Genomic DNA, 17,052 nt, shown 5'->3' with positions numbered 1-17,052 from the left:
GTAACCTCTATGTGTTTCTTTAGTGCATTGTGTTCTTCTTGGGATGTGAGGTAGATTCAGTCATAGCAGTGAAAAAACCTTTCCAGATCTGTGTGAGATAAAGATGACAGCTGAGATTCCCAAATGGAAGTTATTTATATGAACCAGGTGTAGGGTGCATTGATTTTGGAAGACAACCTGCAGCTACTTGCAGAAAAGACTGCTGCTAGTCTGTATGGAATTACATACTGGGTACTATTTTAAAAATTAAGCTACCAGATCAAATTAGCTAGAGGATCAGATATTTCCTTTTCCAGGATATAAAAGGGCAGTGGGTTCTTTTTGGATATTAATGCCTTTAAGCAGAGCAGGAGTGCAGATTCTGAACAGCAAAATCCTTTCACCTCCCCTCCCCCACCTTCCTGAGCTGCGAGCCAAGCCGAGCTGTGTTATCCCAAGCCACCTTTGCTCCACAGGATGTAGGAAACAGCTGGTTAGAGCTCCCCTAGACCTCTGAAGAGGTCTCTTAGGAGCACTGGGGCATGGTGGGGGAGCACAAGAGCCCTTGCAGCTTGTGGTGTTTATAACCTGCCTCTTTGCGGTGGCTTCAAGGAGCTCTCATCTACTGCAGAAGCCCTGTAACAGGTGCAGCCATGCGGTGCTAGATTTGTTTTCTATTATATTTTGTAAAAAGGCATGGATCCTTTCTCCTTAATAGCCTGTATTTCACATAGTGGAAAATATACACCATATTTATAGGCACAAGCACTCTCATTTTGTGCTTATTTGAAAAGTGTTGATTCAGTGAAATACTCAAGTGATGTTCCATTTGTGTCTGCATAAACATGGATTGGAACTCTCACCACCTGAATATTTTTATTTAAATGGTTTCAAAAGAATAACATTCTTGTTTTGGCAGATTGAACTCTCCTCCTTGGAAAGCAGGGGTGTGTGAAGCTTAAGAATATCTAAAGGAGTTTGTGAACACAGTTGTAATCTATTTACACCACTCATTGGGGATACAGACAAACCAAACCAAATCAGTTGGTTTACATATATTCACAGAATAGTATCTCTGAGGAAAAGCATTTTTCCCTTCAAATATGTAATTTGTAACAAGTTTTAGAAGCTTAGCCTTTGGGTGTACTGTTAATTTTAATGCTCAGTGATCCTCAGGAAAAGCTGGGAGAAGGTAGGATTTCAGTAAACATGATGTTTAGCAAAAACTTTAATTATAGGGTCTTTGTGGGTTGTGCTCTCGTTTTCTGTGTGGCTTTTCAGGTCCAGAATGGGTTGGTGCTGCACATTGCTATGCAGCCGTCATGTGGTCAGAAGTTGTTTTCATGAATGATAGTTCTGGTGGTACCGTATATTGGTTTATGTTGAATCACAATAAACCCTGTACCAGAGGATTTCTTGCTGTTTACAGGTTTAACTGCAGCCATATGATGCTTTTGATACCCTTGCTGGTAGATCTACTTGACATCATCTAATTGGTGTCCATAAACATGGATTAGAACTCTCACCACTTGAATATTTTTATTTAAGTGATTTCAAAAGAATAACATTCTTGTTTTGGCAGATTGAATTCTCCTCCTTGGAAAGCAGGGGTGTGTGAAACTTAACATATACAGGTCACCATGCTGAGCACAGTGGTTCCTGGTTAGTCACCTTCCGGGGATGGGACAAAGTTATGAAAGGGGAGGGAGGCTCGGAACTGTGTCCCTAGGGAGAAATATTATTCCAAAAAAAGGGGGTTTTTCCGTTACCTTGATTTCCTTACATTCATTAATATTTACCCAGTCAGTTTGGGCTTTCTGATTTTATGAATTTCATACAGTCCAAAAGTGGGTCATAGGTTACATTCATTTTAAATTTTGATGGATGCCTTCTAAAGATTTGACCAAATAAACTCCAACCTGCATGGTCTGGGAGTGTCTTTTCCCCCATAATCTCAGAAACAATGTAATCGGTGCCCTCTCCCCTTTTATTTTGGCAGTCTGGAAGGTGAAATTTATGCTTTAAAACATTACTTTGAGACCTTTAAAGTTATAATTTATTTAACCATTGCTGATTTGGTATACTTTGATGCCATTTACATTCACTGTTTTTACGAATTACCTATCTATAATCCTTTTCCTATTTTCTCTTTCGCACTTTTGTCTTGACTTGCTTAATTCATGGGAATACTTTATATTTTCTAGTTATTAACCATCTGTGTGTCAAATATTCTATAATTTTTCCCAGTCATTTGCTTTCAATTTTTCTGTAACATGATATTTTATATGCAGAAATTTTTTAATTTGGGGGAAAATCTGATCCATTAAGCATTTTCCCTTATAGCTTCTGAGATTCTTAGGGTGCTTAAAAAGGCTTTCCTATCCCAAGGTTATAAAAATATTTTTCATTCTCTATTCATAATTTTATACTTTTATATTTGTATCTTCAGAGTACTTGGAATTTATTTCCATTTATTGCATAAAATAGAGATGTACCCTTATTTTTTTTTCAAACAGCCAATCATTTATCCCAATCATCTTTACCCACTGATTTGAAATGCCAGCTTCTTCATTTTTAAAATTCTCACACTTGGCTACATCGGTTTCCAGACTTTCAGGTTCTTTTCACTGATGTGACCATGGGTCAGAGAGGACTTTGTCAGGGTATGAGGCAAGATGCAAGGTAGGGTCTGAACTGGCCTCAGAATGTGTCAGGAGGGGCACTTGGAGTGGGGAAGAAGGAGAGGCTTCGTCCTCTAAGCCATGGACTTAGTCAGATCAGTCTGGTAAAGTCCTGGGCAAAAAGGAGCAAAAGTACAAGGGACTCCTGTTCCGCAGGAGAAATAGAAAGCTCTTGCATGTCTTGAGTCTCCTGTAGTCTGGCTGTGCGTTCCTCTCCAGCCTAGTCTCCAGCAGCCCTGCTTGGTTTTCTGCATCATTTCTTAGCTCCAGTAGTGCAGTGTGTCTCTCTCATCTGTCTCTGTCTCTCTTCCTGCCTGTCTCTCTCTCTTTCTGTCTCTTTCTCTCTACACATATATATATATATGTATATGATATATATGTATATATGTATACATATATACGTATATGTGTGTGTGTGTGTATATATATATAGAGAGAGAGAGAGAGAGAGAGAGAGGTGGGTGTGTGGGTGTGTTCTTTCCCTCCACCATCCCCCGCTGGCCTTACAAGTCCTATCTTTTAAGCCCATTCCTCTTCCTTCCTGTAACTCCCACCCCCAGCCTGGCTTGGTGCTGCCCTCTTCTAGGAAGCCCTTCCCCTGTTCTACCCCTCCCACATGCCATTGAACTTGGCACACGGTACTGGAGCTGTCTGTTGGAGTCTGTTTCCCTGTTGGAACTGCATGATTTTTGTAGTCAGGAATCGTATGTTACTCATCTTTGTATTCTCATCATCTAGCATGGAGCCTGGTACACAGACAATTTGTTCAGTGATATCTATTGGCTGAATGAGTGAGCAAGATAAAAAAGATCATTGCCCTTCTAAAAATGTCAGCTTTGTTGTGTAGCATAGCACACGCACTGCAGTATAGTTCAAAAACAACAGCTGTTAGCTTTTCTCTTTGCAAAGGAGATTGTCACCACCACACTTGCATTCACATGTGGGAGATCACACATGACTGACATGACAAGTTTCTGGGGGAAGACTGTGATCTCCAGTTTTGCAATAATGCATGTCAGTATTTTAGTCTAAAACCTCAGGCATGTGTATCATCTTCCAGGACAGCACTGGAGAGAGGGAATGGGGCCGGGGATTTAGCTCAGTGGCACCATGCCTGCCTTGCAAGTGCAACATCCTGAGTTCGATCCCCAGTACCAAAAAAAAAAGAAAGAAAGAAAGAAAGGGAATGGAGGAAGGGAAGTCCAAAGGGGGCTACAGTCTGAGCTAGGCACGGAATAAACAAGGGAGGTAGCATGAAATGTGAGGGAAATACTTCACACACGCTTTAGTATTACATCCAGAAAGTAATGGTGAAACATCTCTTTCATTGTCTGCAAAATCATTGTGTGTAGAACTGACTTGGCATCAGCTGCTAACACTTTGGATTTTTATTTGTACTAGAGTGATGCAGCTTCATGAAGGTTCAATGCCTACCTTTGACATTCCCACTCAATTACAGTTTAAACTTCTCAGGAACAGCACTATGTATACCTGCCTCCTGTGTTTAGCACTGAAGATTTCCTGTGACAGTCATCGTGGGTGTTTGTGTATCTTTCACTTTCTGACTGGCAGCCAAAGTCAGGACCCCTCCAGAATGAGTCTCGTGGCATGGTATTTATAGACGGAGGTGAATGTGCTCAAGATGTTCCCAACTGGGCAGGTAACGTGGAGATTCTGTTTCAGCCTAGCCCTGATGGGCGAAGACCCCAACCAGAATTTGTAACTCTCCCTAACTTTCAGAGTTTTATGTGGTGGTAGAACAGCAGAAATCTGTTTTTCACTAATCGAAGGGGAAGCTGAGGTAGAGAGGAAGTTTGGAAACTTTCGTTCTTGGGAATGAATGTATCAGCCTTGAGAGAGAGAAATAAACTTTGAGATCAGAAGGTCAGAACCTTAGTTCTTCTGATACAGTCCTTGGATGGGCGTGTGTATGTATGTTGGTGTCCTGGTGTTTGGTTTGCAATATCTTGGAATTGCTTTGTGGTCTCATCATAGAATGTTTAATCCAAGTCACATATTTGTTTTATCTTATTTCACATGAGCAGAATCCTAAGTGGCATTAATATTACCTTAATCCATAAAATAAATGATTTTTTAAAGAAGAATCTAGTAAAAGGGAAGTTTTTATTTCCTCATCCTAGATCGGAAACAGGAAATTACTCCCAGAGGACTGTGACTTCAGTCATTTAATAAAGGTGTTATATATAACGCAGCCATTTTATGATCATAATATATGTATCCATATTTGTCATGGCTTATAGTTAAGCCGTAGAATCTAATACCTTCTGTATTAAATAAGCTTTCCATCAGCCAGGGTATTTTTCTCCCTATGTCTGCTATAGTCTACTGTATAAAACATGCAGCTTATAAGAAAATAAATTGATAATGCAGTTTCCTTGACCTCTAATCATTGTATACTTATATAAGACTGCAGCTGAAGAAATTCCTCTTGGGAATCAAAGTGGTGGAAGGCTTACCTGTGTCCCACCCAGATAAAAGAGACTATCACAGGCCAGGTGCTAGATTTATCTCTTTATACACATTCGTAAGAAACTGAAGTCACTAAACTTTCTAACTAGTTTTTTCTACTCTTGGGGGAAAATACACTGGCTGAACTGATAGAAAAGCGTCACTCGGGGACACAAGGAATTGGTCTTCACAGATTTTCTTCGAGAACCCAAAGTAATATGACAACATTTACAGAGAAGCCTCCTGCCAGATTCACCACAGCCAGTAAATGTGGGGAAGCGTAGGCCTCAAGCAGGTACTTGTTGCTCAGCTGGCCTCCTTAAGATGTTCTCTGATGCAGAAAGCACTGGAATAAAACAGGCCTTCTGTTGCCTCATTCCACAGTACACTGTGACCCTGCCCACTTCTGTACTTCGGAAATGCTTTTCTTTTAAAGCATGCCTATTTGGGGAAGCATCAGGCTTTTCATTAGAAGTAAAAGCCACTGTCATAAGAGGAAGAGACAAGTAAAATATAATGCAATAATAATTTTTTTAAACTATGTTTTAAATTGTCCCAGGTCTTGGGAGAGGCTTCTCTGGTTGTCTCAGGAAATTAGAGCAGTTTTATCAAGAAATTTCTTCCTGCTCTGGAGAACTCTCAAGAGACCTGGCCTGGAGTATCTTTGTGCATTGGGGCAGTCTAGGGAGGTGGGAGGATTTTAGAAAGGCTTGGAGCCAAGACCCTAAAACCAAACCTAGCACTGGGTTCCACAGAGGTCTTACAAGCAACAGATAGACAAGCTATGAAGTAATCTAGAGTCTCACTGGATTCAGAACCTCAGAAGAATTACATTTATCCAAGTGCATTCTCCTTCATGTCAGTCTGACTTTTATCTCAATGGGCCTAATTTATTTGCAAGACTAAAACAAATTGATATTAATTCATAGCCAGCCTCTTACTCTTCACATTGTTGGGTTGCAACTTTAGACAATTCATTGTAGTCTCAAAATTAATGACATAAATTATGTTTTAATTAACCAGAGTTCATAAAGGAATAACACTAATCTCAAATATAAGACAGCAGGTAAACAGTGATAATTTGTTTACTCCAGATACTATGTTGAATCTAAAATACTTTATATTCTTATATAGGCAGGCTAGCAGGTCAGATTCTGCAATCAAGGAGTTCTTTCCTAAGAGCAGTATTTTTCAGATTATTTCTCCGTTTTCTGCTAGGATGTAAAGTTGCACAATATAGTTTAGTGGTTAAGAATACAGCTTTGTGACTGGGAATTTAGCTCAGTGGTAGAGCATTTGCCTAGTATAGATGAGGCCCTGGGTTCAGTTCTCAGCACTGCAGACATGAAAACAAATACAGCTTCTTGAGTACTGGTTCATGTTCAGGTTTTACTATTTCCAAACAGGTGACCTTGGAAAGGTTGCTTAACTGTGCCTCAGTTTTCTTCATCCTATAACATGGAGCAAGTATCAATACTACCTCACAGAGTTGTTGTGGAGATTAATTAATAACTGGCACATAATAAGCACTTGAAGTTAATGTTCATCATTCTTGTTAGATCTTCCTAGAAATGTGTAAGTCTGTAGTAATGGGGACATTCTTATTTGAATTTTCTTCTGACAGGAAAATGGCAGATGCTCGATGGCGGTCTCTTGAACATCACCAAGGTGTCCTTCTCAGACCGAGGTAAATACACATGTGTGGCCTCTAACATCTACGGCGCTGTGAACAACACAGTGACCCTGAGAGTCATCTTTACCTCTGGAGACATGGGCGTCTACTACATGGTTGTCTGCCTCGTGGCCTTCACCATTGTCATGGTCCTCAACATCACCCGCTTGTGTATGATGAGCAGCCACCTGAAGAAGACTGAGAAAGCCATCAATGAGTTCTTTAGGACAGAAGGGGCAGAGAAGCTGCAGAAGGCCTTTGAGATTGCCAAGAGGATCCCCATCATCACCTCAGCCAAAACTTTAGAGCTTGCCAAAGTCACCCAGTTCAAAACCATGGAATTTGCCCGCTACATTGAAGAGCTTGCCAGAAGTGTTCCTCTGCCTCCCCTCATCATGAACTGCAGGACCATCATGGAGGAAATCATGGAAGTCGTTGGACTGGAGGAGCAGGGCCAGAATTTTGTAAGGCACACCCCAGAAGGCCAGGAGGCTGCAGACAGGGACGAGGTGTACACAATCCCCAACTCTCTGAAGCGAAGTGACTCTCCCACCGCTGACTCGGACGCCTCATCACTGCACGAACAGCCTCAGCAAATGGCCATTAAGGTGTCTGTTCACCCCCAGTCCAAAAAAGACCACATGGATGACCAAGAGGGTGTACAGTTTGAAGTCAAAGATGAAGAGGAGACAGAACCATCAGCTGGACATTCCCCAGAAACTGCAGAGCCTTCTACAGACATAACATCCACGGAGCTAACCTCTGAGGAGCCCTCACCTGTGGAGGTATCAGATCGAGGACTGCCACCAACTCACGTGGAAATGACAGAGCCAGCAGTGACATGTGACAAAAACACCTGCATTATTTATGAAAGCCATGTCTAATACTCACTCCGAAAAGCTATGCATATCAAGAAAACCAGGGGCTGCTCCTTGTAATACAGATGTAGTACGCACTTGCCGCTAAGCCTTACCAGGAGTCTCATCCCTTAGGAGTGATGCCGCATTAAAGGAGAGACACCTGCGTGCAGTGGAGTGACTGGCCTCTCCCCAGGAGAAAAGGATACAGGAAACATCGGGGTGCAGAAGTGATACTGGACAGAAGGTGTCTGTCCTTGTGACATGAATTGTAGAGGCCATTTTCTGCCAAATCCCTTAATTGATGATGCCCTTTTGGCAAAGAGTACACTACTGTAAGATATTCAAGAGCCCTGTCTGATGCATACTGCATTGCTTTTCCTTTTAAAAAATATAGTCTGCTACAATAGCAAATGCACGTATATGGGTTTGTTGCACTTTCTTCTTAGTTATAATTACTTTCGCTGTTCCTTTATAATGGAGTAATTATTATATTAACACTAATTTACTCCTTCAGGTTGAGTCCTCTTTGCCACTTTTATCCTTATTTTTCCCTAGAATGTTTACCTCAGAGGCTTTGGTATCAGTCACCAGTTCCAGGGCTGATAGCTACAAGTCATTTGTAATGCTCCAAAGTAGTCACTATGCTCATTTTTTTCTTCATTTCCCAGGCCTGTTTTCATACACTGCTTTTTTTTTTTTTTTAAATTTCCAGTGAAGCTGCTGTCTTGAAACTGAGAAAAACTTTGCCCTGGAATAGCACTTTAATAGTCAAATAAAAATGTGTTTATCTGTCCAATTCTGAGAGCCTTTCAGTGAGCTCAACCGAAGCGTAGGGAGAGATTGTAAAAAGCTAAATGTACCACACTATTCATGAAAACTGCTGTTTACATTTAAGTAACATTGTCCTCTCAACAAAGACTGATTCTTTACCTGGAAAATGTATTGTTTCCAAAGACAGGCATTTGATGATTCCTACAGGTTGTAGAATATTGGCTTCCCACAAGCACTTACAGGAGCCATCTGCTGCCAGTCAACCGCATACTTGCTATAAGGCAGCACATAGAAGGAGCTGTAAAATGCATAACCATGTCCAGTTTTGTAACCCACATAGCTGACTTGTTAGCTTTTGAAATAGAGTAAAAGGTTAGGGTAATGGCATAGAGAACTGTGCCATCAAGTTTTATGCCAAAATTACTGAATTACAGTGGACCCTTGGCTTACAAACTCGATCAGTTCCAGAGGGCTGGTTGTAAGTCAAGTTGGTTGTAAGTCAATACAGTTGAGATCTGGATGTTTACCTGGGTACATGCTGTAGATAACAAGAGGCAAAGGAATCTTCCATTAACCTAATTAACCAAGTTGTTCATATGTCAGGCTGCTCATAACTTGAGGGTTCACTGAATTTAGTCCCACAAAAGTTGCAGTACAGGCAAGGCAGCATGATGTTATGGGAAGAAGGCAAAACTAAAACCAGTCATCCAGAGGTTTAATATGCACCTATCTGTGCCAGTCAGCAGTTGCCTGGCTTTGGGCAAGTCTAGGCCTCAGTTCCTATCTGTAAGAGGGGCTGACTGATGAGTGCTGAGCACCAGCTCTTTCTCAGAGAACCAAGCCTGTATTAATATCTTTGCTCTTTTCAAAAATCACTTTACAGATTCTTGCTTTCATCTATTGGTTTCCCAAATATTCATATGCTGCATTACTTACTCAAGGGACAGTTTTGAAAAATCATAGCATTTTAAACAAAATGTGGAACTTCTTCTCTTTCCAAAAAATGATTAGGATGATCTCTACAATTGGGAGTTAATCTTGGTGAGAATGAGTGGTGATGTTTCATTTTCACTTACAAGCAAGGGAGACAGTGACCTTAAAGTAGTTAGCAGAGTTGTGACCACATCAAATGTGGTAAGCCTGATTGAGTTGTCATGTCAGAACTTACACAGCCCACATTGGTAATGAGAGAGTGGACCCAGATGTTCACTCCCCCTCTTGTCTCCATCTGGGAAAGTGACCTTGCACAACTGGGGCTTAATCTCTTTCATCTATTAAAATATGCAAGCAGTGCTTAGTGGTCCATAAGAGCCATTCAGGCTCAGACGTTTCTGTTTTATGGAAAGTTTGCAGTCTGTGAGAGCCCCTGTTGCACAAGACAAGCAAAATTGGGAGCAAAACAAAATGGGTATGTGATGCTGGATGCTTTTGTGATCCAAACTTTACCGCAAAGATATCTGGCTCTGTCACTGAGGGGAGTGGGACTGGCTTTAGAAGTGACCTTGATGGACTTATATTTGACAAATCTGACGTTGGACTTTGATCACACATCCTTTTAAAAGGAATGAACTGTTGGTATCCAGTTAGAAGTATCTAGGAGGGGCACCGTAAGCAGCCACAAGAAAAACATAACTTCTGCTTGGGCTCTCTGGACTAGGGTTTTATGTATGTAGGCTGCAAAAAGTTCTATTTCCAACTCTTAGAATATAAAAAATTTCCAGTCATTGTAGAGGTTAACAAATTCATACCTTTGCATTGTTTGTGCAGAGTAACAACAGGGACTTACAAAGCTTGTTTTGTGATATGATATGAACTTTTCTCCATTCTATTCAGTTCTCATCCCACCCAAGCCCATGTGCAGATTTTCACATGGAGACTACAGAAGGCATCCATTCCATGTAGATACTGACCAGGGATAATATTGACTGGGCAGATTTTATATAAAGCAAGAGCTAAAATATGCAACCAAAGAATGTTTCCAGGCTGGCTTTACTTCTTTAGACAGAGATTGTATAGATTTTTTAAACTCTCCCTCTTTAAGGCATCAAAATGGTCTTAATATTACAATAGCCAGTCTATAAAAGGAACTTGGCTTGTACTGGGAATTTTTCCTTCTAGAAATTCTTCCTATCCATCCTGCAGCTTCTTTATAAAATGAGAGAGCCCCTTCTTCTAGAATGTGAAATGTAGAAGACCTCATGATTTTCAGCCAATTTTTCAAAAATAAAATGAACTGTTCAGCCTCTTAAAAATTCATAGGACCGTGGCTCTGTGTGTGTGAGCATGAATTTGTGAACATTGGACTCAATTTGGGCAGTTTTTAAAATTTGACACTGAATCCCAAGCCATGTCCTTTGTGTCTTATGTAGTCATTCTTAAAATTAAATAATTTCTGCTTCCTGAGTCATCCTGGTCATATTGCTAGCATTTTTTTTCTTGAAATTATTAAAATGATTCACACGTGTGCATATTTAATTCACTACATTATTATAATCTTGGATGGTATTTATTCTAAATATGGGATTAAACAGAATTTTATATGGAAAATCTATGTAATTTATAATGGTTTTGTTTTATAAATTATATTTTCATATCTTTGGAACACATCTGCTATTCTCATCTTTTTCTACATCATACTGGATAAAAAATACTAATACTTGACTAAAATCTTTAGGAACAAAATGTAATATATGTGATGTATGACATATAAAAACTGCTCTAAAATTACCTGAATGTTCTCAGCCATCCTAAGCATTACTTTGCCATGTCATTACATCCAGAATACCTTGGACGCTTATGAGCATTTCTGTTTCCACAATTAAGGCTAAAAGGCCTGACATCCCACACAATGTATTCAAGAATCCATTTCCCTTCTTTATCTTTTTTTGTTTCATTTTTAATTGTACAAGTCTATGCTGTCTAAACTTCCTTTTGAAGGGCAATGTAAAATAACGAGCAACTTGATGAAAAGAGAGAAGTAATTTAACTGTGGCTATGTAAATCATTTTAACAGACTGATAACATGTTTTAAATGTGCTTGGGTTGTTATTCACTGTTGATCTAGGATCTGCTCAGCTCTAACATATGAAGAAAATGTAAGGCACACAGAATATTTGTATGTTTTTGAAGAAACACACTCTGCACAGTGTGGCCAATGTAGATCAGCTTGACTATGTAAACACCAGTCCTAGCCACTAAAGAAGTATTTTAGAAAGGCTAATCAGTTTCCTTTCATCATGCCGTTTGAGTACATGTTGTATCAGTGCTAGAACTCTTAAACAGGAGTAACTGGTTCTGTTAACTAGGAATTTCCTTCAAGTGTTTTCCTTTGGTAAGAAATGAAGCATTAACTTATGTTTCACATACTTCATTTTCCACACAATTCAACTATTTTCCTTTACTTATCTTCCCACAGTCTTTGTGCAGTTTTCTAAAGTAATTCCTGTTTCCATTCTTTAAGCTAATTTACTGGTATTCTTTAATTATCTACCAAACCTCGGTTGTATTCACACATACATTTTTAGTACCTATAATCTTCAAGATATTGATCAATTTTACATTCATTAAAATACCCTTCAAGTAGATAACAAAGTTCATTTTCCTAATGACTTTTGTATAGTTTCTTCAGTGGTTAACAGGTTTGGATTAAACAAGTCAATTGTGGAGAAAATAATCAAATAGATCAGAATTGCTTATTCTATTTTCCAAAGGACTGTGTGTTTTTATCTGTTATACAGGGAAATATTATGTAAGGATAATGCTCTTTATGAGATTTTTTTTAAGAGATGGAATTTATAAAGGGGTTATTACTAAGAATACTACAATCAAAATCAAAGCTAGAGAATGTAAAAATAGAAAGTAATTCTAAGAATATTCTGCATAAATTATTTTTATTTAACCAATAATAAAAATCTCCAGATGTATCTTTCTGACATCATAGACCCGCTAACAGTGAGTTAGGATCAAAGATGTATGTACTTATGTTTGGCCTGCTGTATTTCAGTAGTTCTGAATGTCCTTTGTTAAATTGCAAAAGATGAAAATGTATCTGGACTGAAATGTCAATCTGCTGATTTTGTGAACTATAAAATGTTCACTTTCTAAAAATAAAGATGTAAACGAATGACTAATATATAAGTTGATATTACTGTAGCAAAACAAAACATGTGATCCATCCTGTATTTTGACTGTTGCTTTAATAAAGGGTTTGCACAAGTATGTGGAATGTGTGTCACGTCCCACCCAGAGAGCATGGAATTGTGACCTGATTTACTCTTTTCAGTTACATGAAATTTACAGTCAATTCTTACCTCTCCACTTTGCATCTGAACATGTTTTAGGAAAAGAGAAAAAAATAATTTTTATATAAAACCAGAAAACTGCAACCTAATTCTAAAGCCCTAATTCTAGCCTGATAACTTTTAGAGCAATTTATGTTTACTTTTATCTATATTGAGGAATAATTTTTAGCATGGACATGGTGGCACATGTCTGTAACCCAGCACTTGGGAGGCTAAGACAGGCAGATCATGGGATGGAGCGTAGCTTGGACTACATATCAAGACCCTCTCTCAGAAAAAGAGAAAGAAAGAAAAAGAATTTTTAGCATATGACATCAAGCTTTTATAGAAAATCCAAAAGGACCAAGGAATTCACATGTGCAGAACATTCCATTGGGAGATGGTGTCAGGCACAAAGCACCTAAACAGCATCCAGGCCAACTCCAAGAACATGCTAAGTAGGTTCTCTGACATTCAGTAAGCTGCAAAAGCTCAACTTTTAGATGCTATTAGTTGTCCAGTCTGTAACAAAGGAAACTGAAAATGGAAAAGTAACAAAAAGGACAAAGTCGATGTTTTACTGCAGGGTAGGCTAGACAGGCAAATAAAATAGCTGAGTGAGTTACCAATAAGCTACGCATATAGCATCCACAGGCATTTTTTACTTGAACATCTCTCAAAAAAGGGTTTAAGAATATTGTGCTAGCATTAGTGGACAAATTAACAGTTTTGTCATCACCAAAGAGGAAATAAAGTTTTGTCCTTACTGAGAAATTTTGGTTGATGAATATTTTCAAGACCCAGAACAAACAGCTGCTTATTCATTCATTTATTTTTGCAGGCTTAAGAATGCCATGTTCTGCATGGACTGATCAAAGAGGGTAGGTAGGGCTTCGTATTAATTAGACTCTCAAAGAAACGTATAATCAGAGTTGGAAGTGCAGGGTTATTTGATTTATACTATTTCCTACAGTGTGCCTGACAAGTAGTTGTTAGCTGTGTTTGAAAAATCTCACATAAATTGGGAGTTTATCACTTCATGTACTAGAATATTCTGTAGATGCTAAGTTTTAAATGCTGGGTCAAAAATCTTACACACTGGTCTGCACTGGTTTTTGGTGAGCTGAAAGCATGGGTTAGTCCTGCCACAAGAAGATTATAAGAGTGGCTGCTCCTGATATCACTACACTATGTGTCAAGTGGCAAACGTGACAAGTGGCAAACGTGACAAGTGAATGGTTGCTGACAAACATGTTGTGTTAGTCTGTTTTTCATTACTATGTTGAGCTACCAGAGGCAGGCTAACATTATAAAGAAGAGAAGTATTTTTAGCTCAGTGTTAGATGCTCAAAATCCAAACAGCGTGGCATAAGCTCTTGCAACCCACCTCCCGTGGCTGTGTTGCTTTATGGTGATTACAAATGTCACGAGGGCAAGAGAGGAAAAGATCACAATAAAAAGGAAGCCAAAGTGGGACCAAGGCCCTGCCCCCTTCTAAGGCACACTCTGTGACCAAAGGACTCTTACTGAGCTGCACCTCTGAAAGTTGCCACCGTCACCCAAGGACCAAGCCCCCAACACATGAAACTTTGGGGGACAAATCACATCAAAGTCATAGTAGATATTGAAGCTAGATTAGGGGCTGAGTGTGGTGGTGCACACCTATAAGCTCACCATACTGGGAGGCTGAGGCAGGAGGATCGCAAGTTTGAGACCAGCCTGGGCAATTTAGCAAGTCCCTGACAACATTAAAAAGGACTGAGGATGTATCTCAGTGCAAAGGCTCTGGGTTCAATACCACGTACTGCAAAAGAGAAAAAAAATCAGGTACTCTCTCGCCCCCGAACATGCCCTAGGCCCCTAAGCCTACAATTCATTAAATGGTTTGTTCAACAGACTGGGAGAAAAAAATAAGTTCATTGCTTCAGTAGGTATATGTTTTTTGTTGTTGTTGGTACTGGAGATTGAACTCAGGTCCTTGCGCTTGCGCAGCAGGAGGCAAAACCACTGAGCTAAATCCCCAGCCCCAGTAGGTATATGTTTTTAAAGGACCACCAAAATTCACCTGAAAAAAGTATATATATAAAGTGGCATATTATTGTATTTTTTAAATAGCAATTAATTAGAGACAGCATGGATTGCATTTATGCTGTTAGGTAAAATGACATGAGTGAAATAATTTTCCTAAGATGTTAACAAATATTAAATGGGTCTTTTTAAAAAAAGAATGGACAATATAGCAATATGAATTTCTCAGAAAGAAACTAAAGTTCTCATTACCCATGTGTTTTCTACCATGTATTTTCATTGAATAGGTGAGTTATTCTGGTTAACACTTGCAACTAAATAGAGTGCATTTTCCTACAGTTGAGCCTTGTCTCAAAGTTCGTTTGTGGAGTAGAAATCTTAGTGAACCGTGAAAAAATCACTGGAGCATAGAACCCTAGCAAAATTAAGAGACGTCTTGTTCATTGGAAGTGCGGTACTTTACCTATTTCCCTGTTTTTTTTCCCAAGCTGATATATTTTGGAGACTCCCTAAACTGTCTGATACCTCTGCTTTGGATTTTTGAGGGGTTTGTTGTTGTTGCTGCTGCTGCTGCTGCTGGTTTTTTGTTTCTGTTTTTCTTTCATTTGGATGGAGTTACTAGAGATTAAATTTAAGGCCTTTGCACTGAGCTACATCAGCAACCCCTTTTATATTTTGAGACAGGGTTTAAATAAATGTCCCAGACTGACCTTGAACTTGAGATCCTCCTGCCTCACCCTCCTGAGCCACTGGGATTACAAGAATACACCACTATGCCCCACTAGTGCCTCTGGGTTTAAGCCTAACTGATGACTAGTCTGCTGATGCTGCACACTTTTTTTGATGTAGACATTTGGTGAAGTGAAAGAACAAAATTTCAGGAGGATTTACAATTCTAGCCACCAAGGTTCTTATGCAAAATGAAAAAAGAAAAAATTTTTCCTAAACAAGATAAAAATTATATTTTGAAGTTGTACATCTCCTAGTAGACTGGTGCTTCTCTTCCCTTCCCTGCCTAAATTACCTCAGCTTCTCAGCCAGCAGACCAAGTTATTATGTATGATGTTAAATGCTTGGCTATAAAATAGGCTCCATGAAATAATGCATCTGCCATGTAGTCAACACTTTATCCATTTAACATAAAAGAGGTAAAATTTAATGTTGGTTATATCTGAAATTATATAAAACTGAAACACTACAAAAACAAGGACCTTGGCATTCTATCTGTAGAAATGTTCTCATCTAATGAAAAAAAATTGAAAATGTTAAGACAACAGAAAATTCAATTGCACAGTCCATGCTATGTGTGTAAAAAAACCTGACAGTGATATGAAGAATCTGTGGTTGTCAGATTTTTGTGATGTGTATAGTATAATTTTCCATATCATCAATTTATCCTAAATTATTTGTCTTCATGATAATAATTGAGATACATTTGTTATACTTCTGAACCCTACTAGATCCTAGAGAAGATGCAAAATTAAATATATATATATACTCCTGTATCATATTGAACTTGAGTTTATTGAATAAAGTATATTTTAGTATGAATCCTATGAAATTGATAATTGCTGTTTCATACAACCCCAAAAACTCTCACTAACCATACTCTTTTAATAAAATATTCCATACCAAATCATTTTGAATCGAGAGATTTACAGTATGATTATAAGAGCAGAGAAGGTGACGGATCTGTAACTGTTTATCTGCAGTAGAAGGAGATTTTCTGCTATAATTCAAGAATAAGACATCGTTACTAAAAAGGTGTGTTATGGAAAACAGTTCAAGAACAAATAAACATTCAATGTGTTTCCTCTAAGTCCTTAATATGGATTTGCCTTCTTAAATTTTTTCTTTGAGAGTTTTTAAGCACTTCAGTATAAAAATCAATACAAGTACAGAATTATACACCTTCACATCCTTTTTCTTATTTGTTAAACATTTACATTCACCAGCATAGAAAAATTCTGATACAGTCATAATCTTCCTGTTTGCACAAGGTCTAAAGAAAGTGGCTATGCCTTTATGACACCTAATTTAAATTCAGTCCATTAGCCAAACAAAATTGTCTCATTCCTGTTGGTAGCAAAAATGTACACATACTCACTGTGGAGGTCTGGACTACCCTTCTGAGAGTTTGTGTTTTGGATGAATTTCATCTTTTGGGGAAATAGAACACATAGTTTTTTTTATTTTGAGATAATTATAAATTTATGTGTGACTTAAGAAATAATACAGAGATGAGGCTGGGGATTTAGCTCAGTGGTTCCACTGCCTGCCTCGGAAGCGCAAGGTCCCAAGTTTGATCCCCG

At 38.7% G+C, this 17,052-nt stretch overlaps 1 protein-coding gene and 1 long non-coding RNA gene across 2 annotated transcripts in view; one reads left to right on the top strand and one right to left on the bottom strand.

The window, feature by feature from the left end:
* Mfap3l (microfibril associated protein 3 like) overlaps window positions 1-12,650 on the top strand; it is a 46,933-nt gene extending 34,283 nt beyond the window's left edge. The window contains exon 3 of the mRNA XM_004852929.4: window positions 6,754-12,650. Coding sequence (XP_004852986.1) covers window positions 6,754-7,685 — 932 coding nt within the window. The 3' untranslated portion in view covers window positions 7,686-12,650. The remainder of the gene's footprint in view (window positions 1-6,753) is intronic.
* The window catches only part of LOC110350780 (uncharacterized), a 91,609-nt gene that overhangs the window by 29,286 nt on the left and 45,271 nt on the right, over window positions 1-17,052 (bottom strand). The window lies entirely within an intron of this gene.

The sequence above is a fragment of the Heterocephalus glaber genome, unplaced genomic scaffold (assembly GCF_053883595.1).
Source record: "Heterocephalus glaber isolate CG9 unplaced genomic scaffold, H.glaber_assembly_v1.0 deba00001461, whole genome shotgun sequence".
NCBI lineage: Eukaryota > Metazoa > Chordata > Mammalia > Rodentia > Bathyergidae > Heterocephalus > Heterocephalus glaber.
This window is presented reverse-complemented; position numbering and strand designations above follow the sequence as displayed.